This window comes from Aphelocoma coerulescens, chromosome 2 (genome assembly GCF_041296385.1).
Source record: "Aphelocoma coerulescens isolate FSJ_1873_10779 chromosome 2, UR_Acoe_1.0, whole genome shotgun sequence".
NCBI lineage: Eukaryota > Metazoa > Chordata > Aves > Passeriformes > Corvidae > Aphelocoma > Aphelocoma coerulescens.
This window is the reverse complement of record NC_091015.1, coordinates 151,717,929-151,736,877: the sequence shown is the minus strand read 5'-3', so window position 1 is coordinate 151,736,877 and position 18,949 is coordinate 151,717,929. Positions and strand designations below refer to the sequence as shown.

General features: G+C 33.8%; 1 protein-coding gene across 3 annotated transcripts in view; it reads left to right on the top strand.

The window, feature by feature from the left end:
* The window catches only part of CSMD3 (CUB and Sushi multiple domains 3), a 613,476-nt gene that overhangs the window by 443,234 nt on the left and 151,293 nt on the right, over nt 1–18,949 (top strand). For all 3 annotated transcript variants that reach the window (XM_069006042.1, XM_069006041.1, XM_069006040.1), the window contains one exon: nt 5,142–5,336. In XM_069006042.1, coding sequence (XP_068862143.1) covers nt 5,142–5,336 — 195 coding nt within the window. The remainder of the gene's footprint in view (nt 1–5,141; nt 5,337–18,949) is intronic.

Genomic DNA, 18,949 nt, shown 5'->3' with positions numbered 1-18,949 from the left:
GAGCCCCATGAACGCCTGACCAAGAGGGGCGGCGCGCGGGCGGTGGCTGGCGGCAGTGGCGGCAGAGCGGAGCCGCGTGAAGCCGAGGCACGCACCAGGACAGAGCCGTTTGCAAGGCACGGGGGGGGCCATCACTCGGAGGCCTGGTTGAGACATGGGCGTGGTGCCAGACAAGTGGCAGTGCAGCTGTGACCAGAGGTGGCAGCAGCGGCGGCGCTTGAGGAGCTGAGCTGAGCGGCGCGGCGTGGCCCGGCCCTTGCAGCCCCGAATGTGACCCCAGGAAGCCGAAACCCTGGGATGAGAGCGTGCAGGCAGCCCTGGCAGCTCCAACATGGGAGCGAGTGAAAGCAAAAACACAGTGAGACAGAAAACAGCAGCCACTTGGAAAAAGGAAAAGATCATAATAGCTGAGGTTTTAGGAATAGTAAAATGCTATAAGGTTAAATAAAATTATGGTTTTATAACAAGATGTGACAACCAGGAAGACATATTCGTTCATAGAACTTCTATTAAAAAGAATAACCCCAAAAAATATATCCCAAGCTTAGGAGATGGAGAAGTAGTGGAGTTCAAGATTGTCCAAGGAAAGAAAGGGTTACAAGCAGCAGAGGTCACTGGGCCTGATGGTGTTTCTGTGAAAGGCAGTATATACGCTGCAAATCATAGTCATGTTAGGACAATATCCCCATTATAAACAGCCCATACAATCTCCCTTTCCTAATCCCACCTTTCCCTTTTATCCTATATCCTATAAACCCCAGTGTGTTCCCAATCCGTTTTTTCACCACGGTTTCCCTCACAAAACCATACCTTTACCAATAGTTTCACCAAAAATCCCTTTCCAATGCCGAGTGAAGGATGACGAGGGTGGGGAAAGAATTTAACTATTGTTGTTTAGAGTTTCAACTCTAGAGGTACATATGGAAGAAACCTTCTCCTGCCTCAGTTTCCCCACAAAGCATACTCGGAGAGTCCTGTCTCCCTTCTATCAGCCTTAAGATATTACAGAAAAAAAATCCATTTGGACATTTAAGGACTCAGGAGGGTGGCTTGTTTTGTTTTGAAACTGTTCTTATGTTTATCCAGTTGTTTCCAATGTTAAGTTTTAAATCTCTTTTTGTTAAAAATAAACGGGTGAAGTGTTGGGGTTCCTCCCCCTTGCCATGTGGTCCTGGGAGAGGGGCCCCGGGGTAGAGGCAGGGCCTGCGGGGTTTCTCTACTCCCTGGTCAGCCTCGTTCCCCATTGGTTGTTTTGTGTTCCCCTGCCCGGGAAGGACCCTCGGGTCCTGTGATTGTTCAGTTCCTCGGCAGTCACCAGCCACGCGGCTGGAACATAAACATCTCTGAAAATATCTACCAAGAATTGGTCCATATATTGTTTTCCATGGGCCTCGTCTGATACACGTGTTGCAGGAATCCCCACTGCAACAGCAAGGTAGTGTTGAAAAGACAGAGCCAAGGTCTTCTCAGGTACACATAGTGATCAACTGAGAGCTAATGGACACAAGTTGAAATAAGAGAAATTTCAATTACATATTAAGAAAAAATTAATCACTCTGATGTTAGTCAAATGTTGGAACTGCTTGCCCTTAGATGATGTCATCTGAATCCTTTAAAATCATAACTGGATTGCACAGAGCCCTAGGTAACCTAATCAAATTGGCCCTGATTTTCATGGGGGTTGTACTACATCTCTTTCAACCTAAATTTTTCTGATGTGATGAAATTAAATTTTTCATACAAATTGTAACTCGTGCAGTTGTGACCTATATGTACACTAATCTTTTTTTAAGTGACAGTGTACTCAGGTTACATTTCATTGGTGTGCCGTATTTTTCAGATCCAAATCTCAGACTGACCCATGTCCCAGGTCTGATCTGTAACCATGTCTCTGGTTCAGTTTTATTCCCATTCTCTCTCCCTCACTTCATTTCTATGTTATAATGGAAGAAAAGCTTACTAGCCCTATTAAGTACTCTGGAGAATAATTATGGAATGCTTGCTATAGTTAGGTATGTCTGTAATATTATCTCTAAGAAGTCTATTATGGCTTTATTCTTTTTGAGATGTAGGGATGGACTAGTAAGTCATCACGTTCTGGACGAAGCACCTGCTTTTCTTGGCTTTCAATGTTGTTTTCCATGCATTGAGATAGTAGTTTTCAGGAGGATTTTGGCATCATTACTCTATGTTATTCAACAGAGACTTCCTTGTTGATCTTGAGATTGAAACAGCATGTGTCACTGTTTTCAGCCTGTATTTCAGAACCTTACTTGATCCGGTGGTGTGACAATGTTATCAGAGAAGTAAATGCTAGTTTGTTTGAAGCTTGTTGCAAAATTTTATTGTTTACAAAAGGAATTGATACCTGCTATGCACATCCAAGAGTGTAACATTACTGTAACCCAAATCTGAACTGCCTAATGAAAAAAAATTATTTCCTGCCTACTTATTACAGAAAATAATTTTTAAAATGCTCCTACAGAAAAAAATCTTTATGTTAATACAGTACTTGCTCTGATGCTAAATCTGTCACTGCCCTTATGTGGTTTTAATTTAATAATACTAGTATTCTTGGGAAAAAAACGGGAAGGGCTACAGGGGTGTGGTAGTTTGGTGGTTTGTGTCAAACCACCTCAAGGGGTAATCAAGGTCTTGAGTTCCTCAGTTGGAGCAACATGACAGCAGTGAAGAACTTTCCCTTCTGTCTCCTGGGAGCACTTATAAATTTGCGGAAACAGTCTTCTTACTTGCTCTTTTTTTTCACTGGTTCTCAGCCAGATCTGATGAATCCTTTTGCCACATTTGATTTATTCTTCATACACTGTGTTGTATTCAATTAACTTTTTTTACAACTTCACTTAGCAGTTCCTTCAGATTTGCAAAAGTAGTTTTAAGGTGCTTATTATTTCAGGCTTTATTTTTCAAAATTGGTATTAAGAAACTGTATTTCTACAGTGACATTGTTACTGTTTAGTCAGCAATTTCAGGAGCCTGTCACAACTATAATTTTGGGGAAAAGAAAATTACAGGGCTGTATTTTTTCCCTAGAGATAATTTGTGCTGTGACAGATCATTCTTTTCTCAATTTTTGATTTATGCACCAGACATAATAGATTATTTTTTCACTTTTTATTTTTTCATCTAGTACTAATATCTGCTTTATCTGTGTATCTTCTAGAATTATGAAACATTTTGAATTATTTTTGTCATAAACACAAGAATAATGATCTCACAATAGAAATTGTGAATCATTACAGGTGTACCAATAAGAGGGAAAGGTGTTCCATAAGAGGGAAAAATGATACTGTATTGATTTTCTAAAATATTAGTTGTAATCCTAAATTAAATTATCCTATTTTCTTTTTTTTCCTAAATTTGATAATTTGGACTTGAAAGAATTTGAAATTTGCCCTGAGACCTGCCAGACTTCTCAAATGAAAATGTGGTTGGCTTACATAATGGTTATTAGTATCTATGTGATACCTTACAAACTTTCTAGTAAATTGCATCTTTCAACTTTTCATTGTCTGTCCAAATTTTTGAATGAGTGTTAAATAAGTTTTAGACACCACACTAGAACTACCTGTATGAGTCAATATGAACATCTAATACCTGTTCTTAATGATTAAAGATGTACCGTAACTATTATTTGTTACTGTGTTGTTTTTCATATCAGAATCATGCTCTGTAGATTATATATGCAAATCATAATAAATTTTTAAATGCATTAGGAGATCTTCATCTTCTTTTGGAAAATGTGAAATTGAAATTTCAAAAGAATTATTCTATGTTTCCTTCTACAAATCAAAACACAATGTAATTATTTATCTCCTCTCAGAAATACTGAAACATAGAAGTGTCCTTAAGGGATGTACTTAGTTCATTAGCTTGGCTCTAGTAGGGACCAGTAGTTTATGTGTGGCCAAACTATATAAAAGTCAAATAAATAATAATTGTTCTTGCTTATCTGTAATTTTTCAGAAACTTCAGTTTAGGTACTGAAAGAATCAGATAAAGTGTCTTTTTATTTAAAACTCTTAAAAAGCCTTCCAGGAAGTTCAAAGCTCATATAGTCTTTTGGCAACCATACCTACCTGTAGCAGAAAGTTCCACAGTGCAAATATGCCTGGTAAATAAACACTTTTTTTGATGTATTTGAAAGCTGGCACTGATCTTGTAGAAAATGAAGAAGTGTTCCCTATTGACTTTCTCCACAGCACCCTTAAATGTTAAAGAAAATCTGAAATTTCCATCTTCTGCTTGATAAATTATATTAGTGCAGAGTCCATCCTGCACAGCACAAAATCATCTGCTTTACTCCAGCTTCTACGTAATATATTTACTCTTTTTTCCTTAAAGGAAATTACATTGTTTTCTTAAATGTTTTACTTTTCTCACCTTCTGTATAATAATGCTGTTAATTAGAAATGTTGAGTATTTATTTTTGTGCAATTTGTTACTAGACATTGGTATTCACATCATGGAAGTAAGAGGGAGGCAAATATAAAACCATATGCATATGTTTGAATTTATTTCAATATTTTGAAACAAATAGGTATAAATGATCAGAATTGAGATACATTTAGAGAATATTTTATATTTTTTCCTCCAATGAGGGATAAATATGTATATGAAAATACACCATTATATCATATACACATAGAAATTCATTTGGGGTTCATTAATTTTGAAGAAATTCTTGTTTGCATGCCTCTTTTTTTGTAAAAAATTGCTCATATTGATGTCTTCCATTTACCAGTTTTCACATCACACATTTTAAAACTAGGATGTACCTTATCTACTGGAAAAATATCCATATATCTAACTTAATCTAACTATATAAATTTATAATTTATCACAATGAATTCTGAAAGAAAAATGGAGCATTATAGGAACTACCTTTAAAAAAGGACAAAAGACACAGTTTCAGTCACTACATAGTAATTTGTACAGTTGTTAGAATGAAGGAGAGAAAATATTTGATGGAAAGGCCTCTTAAAAAAACCCCAGGTTCTACAGGGTGCTCAAAGAAGACCTCAAGAGAACTCCATGAAATACTTACTTAATTATATTTATTTTTATTATTTATTCATTCTAGATTATATTTAGAATTATATTCACATTTTTTTCCTCTACAGCAAAACTTCGCGAGTCTTGTTTTGATCCTGGAAATATAATGAATGGAACAAGACTTGGAATGGATTATAAACTGGGTTCCACTGTTACATATTACTGCGATGCAGGTTATGTTCTTCAAGGATACTCTACACTAACGTGTATCATGGGAGATGACGGAAGACCTGGATGGAACCGAGCCCTGCCCAGCTGTCATGGTAAGAACAGTTTTTCATTTATTTTAGTTGCTGTTGTCATTACTCTTGCTTTGCAACAGGCAAGAAATAAGTGAAAAATTGGAAGTGATTTTAATAATATTCTCTTTCAGGAAAAAGCCTTTTTCAATGATATATGTAATAAAAGATATATGTGACAACTCAGGAAACTACTGATTCAAGTTTTTATTAACATTGGATAAATAGTCTTATTATTGTGAATAGAGTTTAGTAGTAATGTCACTCTCCATGTCAACATGTGTTCTTCAATTAACTTACAGCAGAGTATAGAGATATACACCATATATGTATTTAAATACAACATTAAGTATACTTTGGGTGTCACAATATATGCTTGTTTCTTTTTGTTATTACTGGTTTTGAAAACACGCAGATGAAATATTTTGTATATACCACATTACATACAACATTTAAGTTCTTGGGCATGTGGTCCGTAGAAAAGTTAAGCCTTGAAATGCAGGAAAGATCCAATTATTCAAACTTTTATTGATATGAAGTCTACTAATGACAAGATTCTTCTGACTTTTATTGTATGATTATTGACTGTCTCAAGCATCAGCATTTTCAGATTTAAACTCTAAGAAAAGATAGAAGTTTTATTTTAGTGATTTAACAGAAATTGATAACTACTTGCAATTTTCACTTTTTGGAAATTCACATATTCTGTACGATCAAGCACAAAACTTCTCCCATGTACGCAGATATTAATAAAACTAACATTTACTTCAAAAGTTAAAATAAAATCTAATTATCGTGTTACTCTACATTCCTTTTCACAACTTGAAGACAAAATACCTGTTAAATCCATTTCCAATTTGAAGAAATGTATAGTTTAAATAGAATATGGATTTTCTTTGTTGCATACTTAAATTTCTGTTGCAAGTGGATGGTGGAGTACCAGCAAAACCAAAACAAAAAAATCCTGCAATCTGAAGAATATCCAATATTATAAACATTTGAAGAAGTTCAGTATTTCCATTATCTACCAAAACCATCATATTACTGAATTCCAAAACTCAGTGGCATCAAATTGGGACACTGACCCTTGCAAGTGTTTGGAAGTTTGTTCAAACTTCTAAAATCTCTGCAATGGAAGTCAAAAGATTTTCCTCATTTTGAAACGAGAGATGAACATTGTTTTTTAGAGAGGAGTTGGTGAGGAAGGTTGCTGTATATCATATGGAAAAGATTCCCCTTTTTTGGAAAGTCTTTTTGATAGGTAATGAAAGATAAAAAAAATACTTTATTGATGCAATAATTGTTTCTATTAGTGTCACTTATAATCTACTTAGAAATCTTCCAGTGCTGTCTGTTGGAAAATTCAGTAAAGGGAGAGTGTTTTGCTTGGAAGTACTGCCCTTGTAATAAAGGGGAAAAATAAATTTTATTATTAAAGAAGTAGTGGATGTCTCTCACTGATTCTAACTGGACCATTCTCTTTCCTGGATGAAAAAGGCCTGATTTCAAAGATAACAAATCCCATACTTCTTTAGAATATGATGCCACAGAATAGATATTTTCACTTGTTTTTCTTATATTGCTTTTTCCTCCAGTTAAGAGTCAATGGAGCTTTGTAGTTATGTTGCTGTGATATATTACAGTGTATTTGGACCACGTTATCAATGCTTTCCACTTTTGTGTGATTTACGTAGAGAAAAACAGAACTTTTTATATAGATGTAAGAAAGATGATATCAGTTAATTAGCTTTCAGTTACACAGAGCTAGGAGAAAGAGTTGAAGAGATGAATTTAGCTCCTGAAAACCCATCTCACCTACACAATAAAATTTGCATAGTAAAAGTCAGATTCCTCCATTCTGCAGTTTGTATTTTTGCAGCTCCATTGAAACTGATAGAGTTACAATGAAACATACATCTCAGTGTGTATGGGGGGTTTACTAAGTTAATTAATTATTTACAAGAAAAAATATTGAGCCTGTGAAGTCCCTTTATACCTGTAATATTTTGATCTAATATTTTAGGTGTGGAGTAAAAATAGTTTTTATAAAGTTACCTATTATGCTCTCTAAATCTTTACATTTTTAATATCAATTTAGAATCCAGGTTGTTTTTTTTTTTTTTGAGCCATATTTAACCATATAGGTTTATAGGGAGAGTGAGGTTGGTAAAACGGAAATATTACAAATTAGTATTTTCATTCTGTGCATATTTCATGCTAAGTAGGTTAAAGGAGAGGAAGGGAGAACCTTCAGCATTCCAGATGGCTCACAGCTCAAGGGAGATGGTTTACAGCAGATAGAACTGGTCTTGTAAAGAATCACAGAATTACAGAATATACTGAGATGGAAGGGATCCACAGGGATCATCAAGTCCAACTCCTGGCCCTGCACAGCACCAAGAGTCACATCTTGTGCCCAAGAGCATTGTCCAAACTCTTCTTGAACTCTGTCAGGCTTGTTGCTGTGGGTGCTCTCACTTGCCTGTGGAGCCTGTTCCAGTGAGTGCCCAAACACCCTCTGGGTGAAGAATGCTTTTCTAATATCCAACCTAAACCTCTAGTGACACAAATTCAAGCCATTCACTAGGGTCCGGTCACTGGTCACCACAAAGAAGAGCAGTGCCTGCCCATCCTTTTCTCCTCATGAGGAAGTTGTAACTGCAATGAGGTCTCCTCAGTCTCCTCTGGGTTCTCCAGGCTGACAACTTAGTGACCTCAGCTGCTCCTCATACGGCTTCCCCTCAAGGCCCTTCACCATCTTCACTGCTAAAAACTGCAATTCTACCTTTATTCCCTAATACCTGTTTTGACCTGGTCTTACATTCATTAGGCATGACTTGGACTAGGTTGAAATAATTTTTTAAAATTACCTCAAACCTCTTTATTGAGTGTGGGAAGTGAACCAAATCATCGGCTTAATTCTTTTACGAACAGATGCTAAGATTATCTAGGCTAATATGCTAAGCTATTTGGTGTTTCACCATGGATGTTAAGAACAGGGTGTAATGAACATATGCATTATTAGATTGACAGAGATTGACAGAAATGCGTTATTAGTATGACAGAGAATGATTAATGATTTCTCATAGCTTCACCAACTATAGGTAATTTAAAATTTTTGGTAGCTAACAACAATTGTTTACAGAGTAGCAAAAAGCCCAGTAATGGGAAATCCTATTCATAACTGAATGTGAAAACCTTTTTCCTACCAGAAAAAGTAATTTATTGATCACTAAAACATTTTACTACATTTCATTACAGATGTTGAATCCTTGGAAATATTTGAATCAGGCTTCAACATAACTCCATCTGTAAGATATATCTAACAATATCCAATATTTTTATAACAGCCTATGATAATATGCCTATGCCTATGATTTACTTTTTTTTGGTACCATAACCAATTCAGAATATTCTTTCAGTTTCTCTTGATCTGTATTAACTTATTATGGCTATTTGAGGCAGCTCAGATCAGGTTTATATCTGAAAAATTTAGGATAGAAGACTGCACAGAAAAGCATAATCATACTGCTTACTGTTCTGTAATATAATAAATGTTGACAACTTTTTCATAAATCATTCAACATTAATTACTTAATCAGCATCTTTACAGGTCACATTTTTATGAACTTTTTATATAGTGACCATCCGAAGAGCTGCTATTTAGCTCTATTTTAAAATTTAAATGAGGAATAAGTTGGGCAGATGCAAAAGCCAGAATATTCCTGAAGCTAATGAAGCTGACTGTTACTGTTGATGAGATTCTCTTTGTCTCTGTGTTTTATAGTTCCAAACTAATGGTCAGTTTAACCACTTAAGCAGCGTACTTTGCTTGAAATTGTCATATGTTGACTACTTACAAAGCATTTCTCACTTTCTTTTTGCCCAGAACAATGTTTGTTTTGTAGAATCACATAGACAATGACCTGAGTACTTAAAAGTAGAACTGAAATTAATTAGAATTTTGCTTTGAATACAAAATTGCTATTTAAGTTCTTAGTACTCTGAAAAGTTAATTCTTAACAGCCAAACTTGAAAAAATGATTGAAAGTCCTTTGAAAAAATTACAAAGTATTTTATTTTATTTTATTTTATTTTATTTTATTTTATTTTATATTTTATTTTATTTTATTTTATTTTATATTTTATTTTATTATTTTATTTTATTTTATTTTATATTTTATTTTATTATTTTATTTTATTTTATTTTATTTTATTTTAATTGTGATTGAACTGTCTTCAGAGTACTTAATTTTTGTTCCCAAGCTTCCACTGCCCACTTCTCACAAATCTATATCCGTTGCTTTACCAGTCCAAGCTTTCCTTCCATATAGTCAGTGGAGAGAGGGACAGTCTTCTTAAAAGGTCATCAAAGGGGATTCAAAGAGCTTGTTAAGAAGGTATTTTTTCCCATTTGTGTCTGGAGTGCATTAAGAGGATTTAATCTGCTTGCATGCTCAGCAGGATATGACTTAGAGCAGCAACATAGGAAATACTAGATCTAGAGAAATATCTGAATATGCTGTGTGGAAGCAGTACTGTTTGAGCTGAAAGCATACTACAAACTCTACTTTGAAGGGATGTATGTGTTAAAATTTAGCACTTAGATGTCCAAGTAAAGGAGTAGGCATCTAAGTCCTATAAACCTCACACTACAGATGCTTTTTGGTATGAGCACACTCATTATTCCTCCTCTGTGGAAAGGAGGCCATTGTACACCAAGAGCTATCAAGTCAAAATGCCAAAATGAGAAAATCTAGCTTCCACATAGTGGATTTTGCAGGTACTGACTAGAGATTTAGTTACCAGTAAATACTTCTGGGAGACAGTAGCCTCCTTTTTCTGAACACATGCGACTGATTTTTTTACTGTAAAATATGCAAATTGTTTTGTGAATAGGAAACAAAATTAATATCTTTCTCTATGGCTATGCAGGCTGCTGGTATTTTGATGAAGACCCCAGGTTTTTTTCTAAATGTGATTGAGTTAAAAGCTTTTCTTACAGATGTTCTTTTCATATCAGAAAAAGTTTGAAAATTTTACTGGAAATAACTATTAATACTAATAATTCTAGAAAGATTGGAAAAGAAAACTAAATACAGACACATGCTTATATCCACAGCAAGCATTTCTCTGAGTGTCTGACCTTTTGCATATACATTTGGAATTCATAATATGGCTTTTTAAAGTCCATTGAATAATAGATGTTGTGTGTAATTATTCCAAGCTTTCATTTAAGAAGTAATAATGTCATATAATGGTAAGTAAAGTATTAGAAAGGAAGAAAGTTGTTAATTACAATGATCTTATTAAAATCAGTTGCCAGAGAATCCTAATTCCCAATGAATTTAAGGGATTAGTTAAGTGGAGTGCATCATAAAACCAGGCACTTCATCTTCTTTCGAACTAAATCTGCAGCCAAATTTTTAGGAGCATAGTTTAATGAAGGAAGCATTAAAAAGAAGGCGAAATACTTTAAGCTATATAAAATAGGGGTTTTTTTTCCAGCTTTAATTTTTTATTTTCTTTACTATAAAATAAATTATTTGAAATCAAGCTTATCTATTCAAGTCATAATTTTAAATAGGTTTGCCTATATGCAACTGTTAGTATGAAAAAGCATCTTGAATTAACAGGGAAAACACAGCTTTAATATTTTTGAAAATAACATATAAATTATCGAACATGTAAATTAACTGACAGAGTTTCTACATTGTTTGGCAATTAAGGTATACAGAAAGCATCAATGAAAATAGAGAATAAATTATGTGATCCTTTTTCTATTTTAGAATATTAAACACTGCCATTGTTTGTTTGCTTTGAATATGTAAATTTTCTACTAAAATGTTGAAAAAATGCTACCTTAAAAAAAAATTCTTTCATCATGTTATTTTCAGGTGGAGAGAAAAACAGTTTTTAGCAGTAGTTTACATAAATATGTGTTTGTTCCTGTATTTAGTGTTAGCACCATAGGTGCATATTTTTCTTGGAAGATTTTTTCAAACAGACAAGGTAACTTCAGGGTATTCTGTTCTTAGAAGGAAAAACATATCCCTACCATTTATTCACACAGATAAGCAAATATTTATTTTCCAAAGTCTGTGAGACACTGAATTGGGACAGGATTATGTAGTATCAGTTAATAATCATGGTAAATTAATTAATAACTGGAATGAAAGAAACTGATCCAGTCATCTGCACTGGCTATAGCTGACAAATATGCAAATTTCTAACTTAACCTCAGGCAGCAGTCAGAACGTCCTCACTCTTGTCTAATAAGACCACAGTAATCAACTGGAAGAAGATTTATTAGGTGGAATATGCTGGTGGTTACATCCAAAAGACTAATTTCATTCTTTGCACAAGTTTTGCCATCTCCACATTGTGACGGCGGAGACTGGGGAATGGATGGTTCTGGGCAATAGAAAAAGACCTGCAATTAAGAGACTGCATTGTTTTAAAATTGAATTATATTTTGTTTTCCTTCTTGCCTGGGCTACATATAGCATTTTTGCCAACATAGAATAGGAATTGTAGGCAAGGACATTGTCCAGCTTAAAGAGGATAGCTCCCTCTTTTAGATCCCATGTTTCTTGACATTTAACTCAGAAGCTGATTGTGTTACAGCTTTTTTTTTTTTGCGGTGACACTCTTTTGAAGGAACAGTGTCTTCCACAACAAAATGTTACTCCTGGTTTTGAGGTTTTCACTGGAACTTTTCATGATATAGTTCTATTTTATACCATAAAGAGTAGTTGTGTGTGTAACGGGTTAACAAGCATAGTCCTGGAAGTGATGTTCTTGCAAAGGGGTGCTTACAGCTTCCTCTGTGACCTGAGAAGTTAATATAGAGCATCACACCCCCATGCAATATACATTTTTGTATTCCATCTATTGCAGAAGTTGTTTTGTTGCTATGAAATTAAAAGATTACAATTTATTCGCTGTTGTACTGTACATTTTATATGTTTCTATTATTTTGTTAATCAGTTGCTGACTTAGTGGTAGTTTAAAGCTTTACTTAGGTGATATGCTAGGAAATACACTGCTTTGGTTTGTGGATGAATTTTTAATAAAAATAAAGCTATTTTCAGACATTAAGCTATATTTATATTTACAGTTGAGAGCAAGTATAAGTAATGGAAGGCCAGAGAACATTCATTTCATTGATATTTTAATTATCTTCAGTTCAAATATTGGTGATTCAGTTAACACCTTTTATTTCAGCGTAACATAAAAGTATGAAATTAATAGAGAAGACAGCTGGCCTAAAGCAGAGCAGATTTGCTCAATGGGAGTAAATGTGACAATAGCATGCTCAAAAGGTGTCTGAAGTTTCTATAAAGCATTCAATTTGGACACCCTGGGAGGAAAGGAAGAGGAAATTTTTTTTTTTTTTTTTTACTTTTTATGGGGAATAATATCAAACTAAGGAAGCTCGTTGAAATAGATTTGAAGACAACAGCAAAAAGGTAACTATTTACTGGTGACCTGGAATGATGTAAAAACACCATCTTATAGTATCACTAATCAGAATAAAAATCTAATGGATCACCAAAAGAGGTGATGAAACAACACAGTCAGGGAATCTAATAGAAATTAGGATATATATTTCAGGAGAATGAAACCCTGTTCAAAAGTAGGTAGTAGAAAGTGTGGCCAACAGGGTTTTGAGAAAAAACTTTAAAACCTAATTTAGCCAGTAATACAGTTTTACAAAGATTAAAAAAGTGAGGAACTTACTAAAGAGTCAACAGCAGGTCAAGGCCAAAAATATATTCAAGGACAATGTTTTTGAAGGGAAGGAAAAATAAGTAACTTATATATTATGTTATATTTCTTATATTACCTTACTGAGGTAACAGGAGAGGTAGTGCATTGGAACCATTCCTTTGGCTTGAAGGAACCGAGTCAAAATAAAGAAAATCAATAAACAGAACCATAGCAAGTTGCTAGGATAAAGTAGTCTATTCTGTGTAGTTCTGAAAGAGATAGATATGAAGTGTTTGAAGCACAAATGTTGACCTTGAGGGTTAGCCTTTTATCGAAGCAGTGGGAGGTGATGAACCTGTCAGAAATCTTCCTTGATGAGCAGTTGGCCAATTGCCACAGTTAGAAAATTGGTAGAGGTTATTTAAAAAAAGGAAAAGAAAAGTTGAACCTGGGAGGCACAGTTCAACATGCTGCAGAAAATTCAATGTAACTTTTGAAGAAGAATGTGAATCTTTTTGGGATGTCTTAGAGCTCAACAAGCATATGAATGAAATTAAAAACAGTTGATACCATATCACTGAAGTTTTAAATATGTTTGGCAGTGTTCCATGAAAAAAGATTATCTTTTAAGGGAAAAGCAATACAGTGCATTAGGATAATATTTGATTACAAGGTAAGGTTTGAGAGTTGTTGATGTGATATCCAGTTTATGTTATCTAGAAAAAAATCAATAAAGGAAAGCTACCACAAAGATCCCATACATATTTTTCTTATGAATTTTGCTATCCAATACAAATTCACATAAAATTGAGATTACAAAGTTCACATCACCACAAAATTATATGGTATAATCATATCTAGAGTAAAACGTACATCAATTTCACATCTGTTAAGTGCCTACAAAATGCTTATAGAAGAAATAACCCTAAGTATAGGCATGTAATGATAATTAGAATTTGGTTGTGAAGTATCACAGAATTACAGAATAGGTGATGTTGGAGGGGACCACAGAGGGTCACCTAGTCCAGCCTCCCTGCTCAAGCAAGGTCATCCCAGAGCACATGGCACGGGATTGTGTCTAGATGGTTCTTGAATTTCTCCAATGAACAAGACTCCATAAGCTCTCTGGGCAGTCTGTTCCAGTGTGTGATCACCTGCACAGTAAAGAAGTTCTTCCTCATGTTCAGGTAGAACTTCCTGGCCATCAGTTTCTACACATTGCTTCTTGTCCTGTTGCTTGACACCACAGAGAAGAGTCTGGATCCATCCTCTTGACACCCTCCTTTCAGGTACTGATAGACAGTGATGTGGTCCTCTCTCAGTTGTCTCTTCTCAAGGCTGAACAAACCCAGTTCCCTCAGCCTGTCGTTGTAAGAGAGATTCTTCAGTCCAAGATAAATTTTCTTGAAATCATAATTACTAGTCTTTTGCAGACTGGCAAAATTCTATCAGAATTATATTTAAGGATTTTTTTTTTCTCACAGAACATCCTAGCCCATGAGATATACTCTGATGAGGCAGTGTTAACAAAAAATAAACAACTATAACATGAAAGTCATATGTGCTTCTTGCCTGCAGATACAGGAGAGTCTATTTCTCAGCACTCATAGTTCAAGGAAAAATAGAATTGGAGTTTTAAATATAGTCCCTATTACAAGAAAGTAAAACAGTCTTAAATTTCTGAGAAATGTAATTAAAAATCTTTCTTTCTAATACTGAGAAATAGATCTGTGCATCATTCGGTATTCTGCTTGGTGATTTGAAATCTAGTAAATAAGATTCTCTGGGTTGCTGATCACTAGAGATACCAGTGACATGTGTGCAAGTTTCCCAGTTACAAAAGTTTTATGGATTTTTTTCTTTGTTTTTGCAGGTTTTAAATGTGAATTCTAAATTATTTTATTTTATATTTTCAATTGGTATGAACAGCTCATAGCTGTTCATTGACCAGCTATTTTGACTTTTTTTTATAATTATTTATGACCCTTCTTTTCTTTCCTGTGTTTCAGGAGTCCCTGTTCCTAACTTTCTTGCTTAGTTTTATTTATTTTAACCTGACTGTGTCTTTAATTATGGATAGTTTCAGTCTTTTGTTCTTCCTTCTTTTTCATTTTCTTAAGTCTGAGTTCGAAAAGTGGGGATTTCTATCTTTTCAAAGTTAATTTAAAAGTCTGTGTTGCAAACCTAAACAGCAGTGACAGAAAACAAAGCTGAGATTGAGTGGATTACAATGACCTCAGTGAATTTATCACTAACTGTCAGATCTCAGATTTAAAACTACAATCATTAATTGTTCCTGCAGTTTCCTTTTAAACTGCTGATGCACACACACTCAAAATATTGAAAATCACTTGGAAACAAAGTTATCATCATTTGGAAACCTAAAGCTTCGTTCTAGTATTGTAATAATATTTGCAGATGATTGAAAAAAAAAAGTTTATTCTTTGTACCAGCTGTGATTCACTGCTAGTGCTTAAAAACTCATTTGGGTAAAAGAACATTCTAGAGACCTGCAAATAGGCAGTATACAACAACATCAAGGGGTTTTGAATGGGAAGTACACTCATTACAGCCTCCCCAACCCTAAAATTGTGAAAGTCCTATTACCAAAACAGGATTCAGGAGCTGATATCACTTATGAGCTCTATAGTAATAAGTAGATTCCTTGTTCTGTGACGTTTGAAATGAACTCATAAAAGTTACTGAGTTCTAAGAAAGCTCATGATTTTAACTTTCAGCCTCACATTTTTTAGGTTTCTTCTTCTGCTTAGAAGCCGTCATCATGCTCTTTATCACATAATAGGAATGATTCTTAAACCAAATTAGTAATAAAATATCATTTAGATATGAAGAGTGCACAGATGAATAAATAAATAATAAGTAGGCTATATGGCCTTCAGAAAGAAAAAAAATAAAAAAAGGAAGTTTCTTGTTGGGAGGGATGTTTATTTCTTGTGAAGAGATCTGTAAATCCTTACACATTTTTGATTCATATTTTCTAAAGCATCAATGTCTCAATTCTGCTATTGTAGCTAAAATGTGTTAAGCTTTGTTAATCTCTGATTTATTTTTACTTCTACACATCTGTCATATAATGCTCTTTTCCTCTTGCTGTCTTAATATACTTGAAAGACTCTGAAACGGTCTTTCCCAGAAGACTGCCAATTTTATTTTCTCTTTTTATTCATTTAGTATGTTGGCAGTTAAATTGTTTTTAAATGATTGTTCTCATTCCCTCAGAAGTTCCTTAAATACCATGTCAAGTCTTTTCTGCAGACAGTTGACTTGAAAAGCATGTTTAAACTTTTACTTAGTTACTTTTTTTTCAGCTGTGGAAACTAACACTGGTGTGTTCTTTCAAAGGAATGAAGCTGTGCTGTGGCACAGACTGACTGCAGAGACCTATTCCATCTCCATTTATTATGAGCAGAGACTGTTTCACTGCAAAGAATTTTATTCTACTACAAAAGATGCTAGAAAACATTTTCTCCTATTTGATGGCTCCATTCTCAGAGCCTGCTACTTTAATTCAATTTTATTGGCAAAAGGAAACAAAACATTACTTAAATGAAGGAACACAACCTTATTAAGTGGGTGCTTCTGCAGTAGCAGACTCCTAGAAAGGTATCACCCGGAGTTCTAATGGTTTTATCAACTGGAGCAGTGGGAAACATGAATGAGAGGAGAAACCTCACCGTCCTCCAGCTTGCATGGGAACACCAAGACAGGGAGAACTCAGATCCAACCCCTTGTCGTAGAGGAAAGCAATATAAGAAGTTTTCATCAGCTGCACACAATTCCTTCAAAAGTTAAGAAAAATATTAATGCAGTAAACATCACTTAAGATTCTAGAAGACTATACCACACTGGAAATTAATTTAATCCACTGCTCTCTGTTGAAAGAAAGCTGTCTTTCAGAAAGCTATTTCTTGCACTATTAGCAAAAAAAATGAAGAATTAAGAATAATAGTTGTCTGCAATTTAGCTATTTTAGATTCAAAATTTATTAATGCATCTCTTAAACAGGGATTTAAAAATTCCTATAATTTAAGACTAATTTTAATGTGGTTATTTTTTAGTTTTATTTATTAATTATTAATATATGAACCATATTTATTTGGTATCTGATTATCCTATGGAATATTTTGACATTTACATGCCACAGGCCTTGATAATAAATAATTCATGATGTGTAGCTCTACTCTGACATTTAAAAATGGAATCATTATATAGAATTAGATTTTGGGTTATAGAATTGGAAATCTGACTCTTCAAATTTCCTTTAATATTCTCTCTAGAGCTTTGACAATTCAAATAAGAGCACAGGATTTTGCATTTATGCTTGTTTACTTTATTGCTCATCTAAAATGGACTTGAATTTACTCAGATAGGGCAGAAACAGAAATATATCTAATTTCCAGATAATTGTATTTGTTCAGAAAAAATATAGGAAAAATAAATAAGGAAGAAACAATTTTGCAAACTGATAATATTTTGGATATTTGAATAACAGCCAATATTATGAAAGAGCTATCCGATGTGAACGCATTCTAAACCACAAAAAAAAAAAAAAGTAGTATTTTGACCTTCTGCCACATCTCAGTTTCTATTAAAAAAAGTTCATTTCATGCTTTTCTTACACTTGGCTAAAATGAGTAAATTTAGTGCACTAATTTTAAGCAACAGATGATTTCAGCACTTGAGAAAACTATATGGAACTTTTGAAAACTCTGTGCACCACAGTTCCTTATGGAAAAATTAATATAATTGAGATTTGTAATTAATCATTAAATTGAGAGCAAATATTATTTCTAAATTTAGGTTTCCCCTGAAAATAAAAGTGTATCTTATAATCAGCTGTATAAAATCTGCTTTTTGTTCCTTCAGAAAAACATCTGGTTTTGTTTAAAGGTTTTCAAGAAACAGAAACTGAATATACAAAGTTATTTGGTTCTGGTGGTTTTAAAAGTAAAAGTTGATGAACTGTTAAATAAATTTACATAGAAATAATTTGATAGTGTGTTTCATTGCATTTTATGTATTTATATAAACTTTATGTATTAACATCAAAAACACTGCTAAATTTTCTGCTGCTTATCTTTATTTAAAAGAAAGAGGTACTTTCCTCTTGAAATGTACTTCTTAAAATGTACCTAATTGCTCCTCTGCTAATTATCCTCTATACAGATTCTGATCTCTTTTTCTCCTTACAAGACATATTTTATTGATTATACATCTTTTAGAAAACTTTGAAAATAGATGTAGGTTCTTGGGGTTTTCTGGGTTTTTTTTTAAGAATTGCCTTTAGGTGTTCTCCCATTTTGTACTTTTTTATTCATAATCTTTTTTTCTTTATGAGTTTCTCTTCTAGAAAATATAAAATAACCCATCACACTATTTCTTTCATTTGTGGGGTAGCACTGCCAGCACCAAGAATATTGAAAAAACTTCCTTGTTATCCTAGAGTCAATTAATATAGATGGATCCATAACCAATTATAATAAATATTGTCTCTTGTCTACTTTGATATTCTTAACCCATTGTGACAGATATTTATATCTCTCTTTCTTCCAGGAATCACACAAAAATTCATCAACTTCTCAAAAGTAGTTATGAGAATATCTCAAATTAATTTATTATATTGGAATTGCTGGCAATTATTTCTCTAATCTTTATCTCAATCTACCACATCTGCAAAAAGTGACCAGACTGCCCATGTTCTCATTCTTCTATTTTGGAGACTAAAACCCCACTAGTATTTCAAAACTTTGTGCTAATATGATAGTAGAACTTGATTTTTTTAAAGCGGCAAAAACTTGATGTGATGTTTTTGCTGAGACTTTACTGCTCTTATATGGAACAGAAATGTTACTTTCTATGTCTACATTAAAGCCTAGGTTAGAGATATATTTCTTTACAGCAAT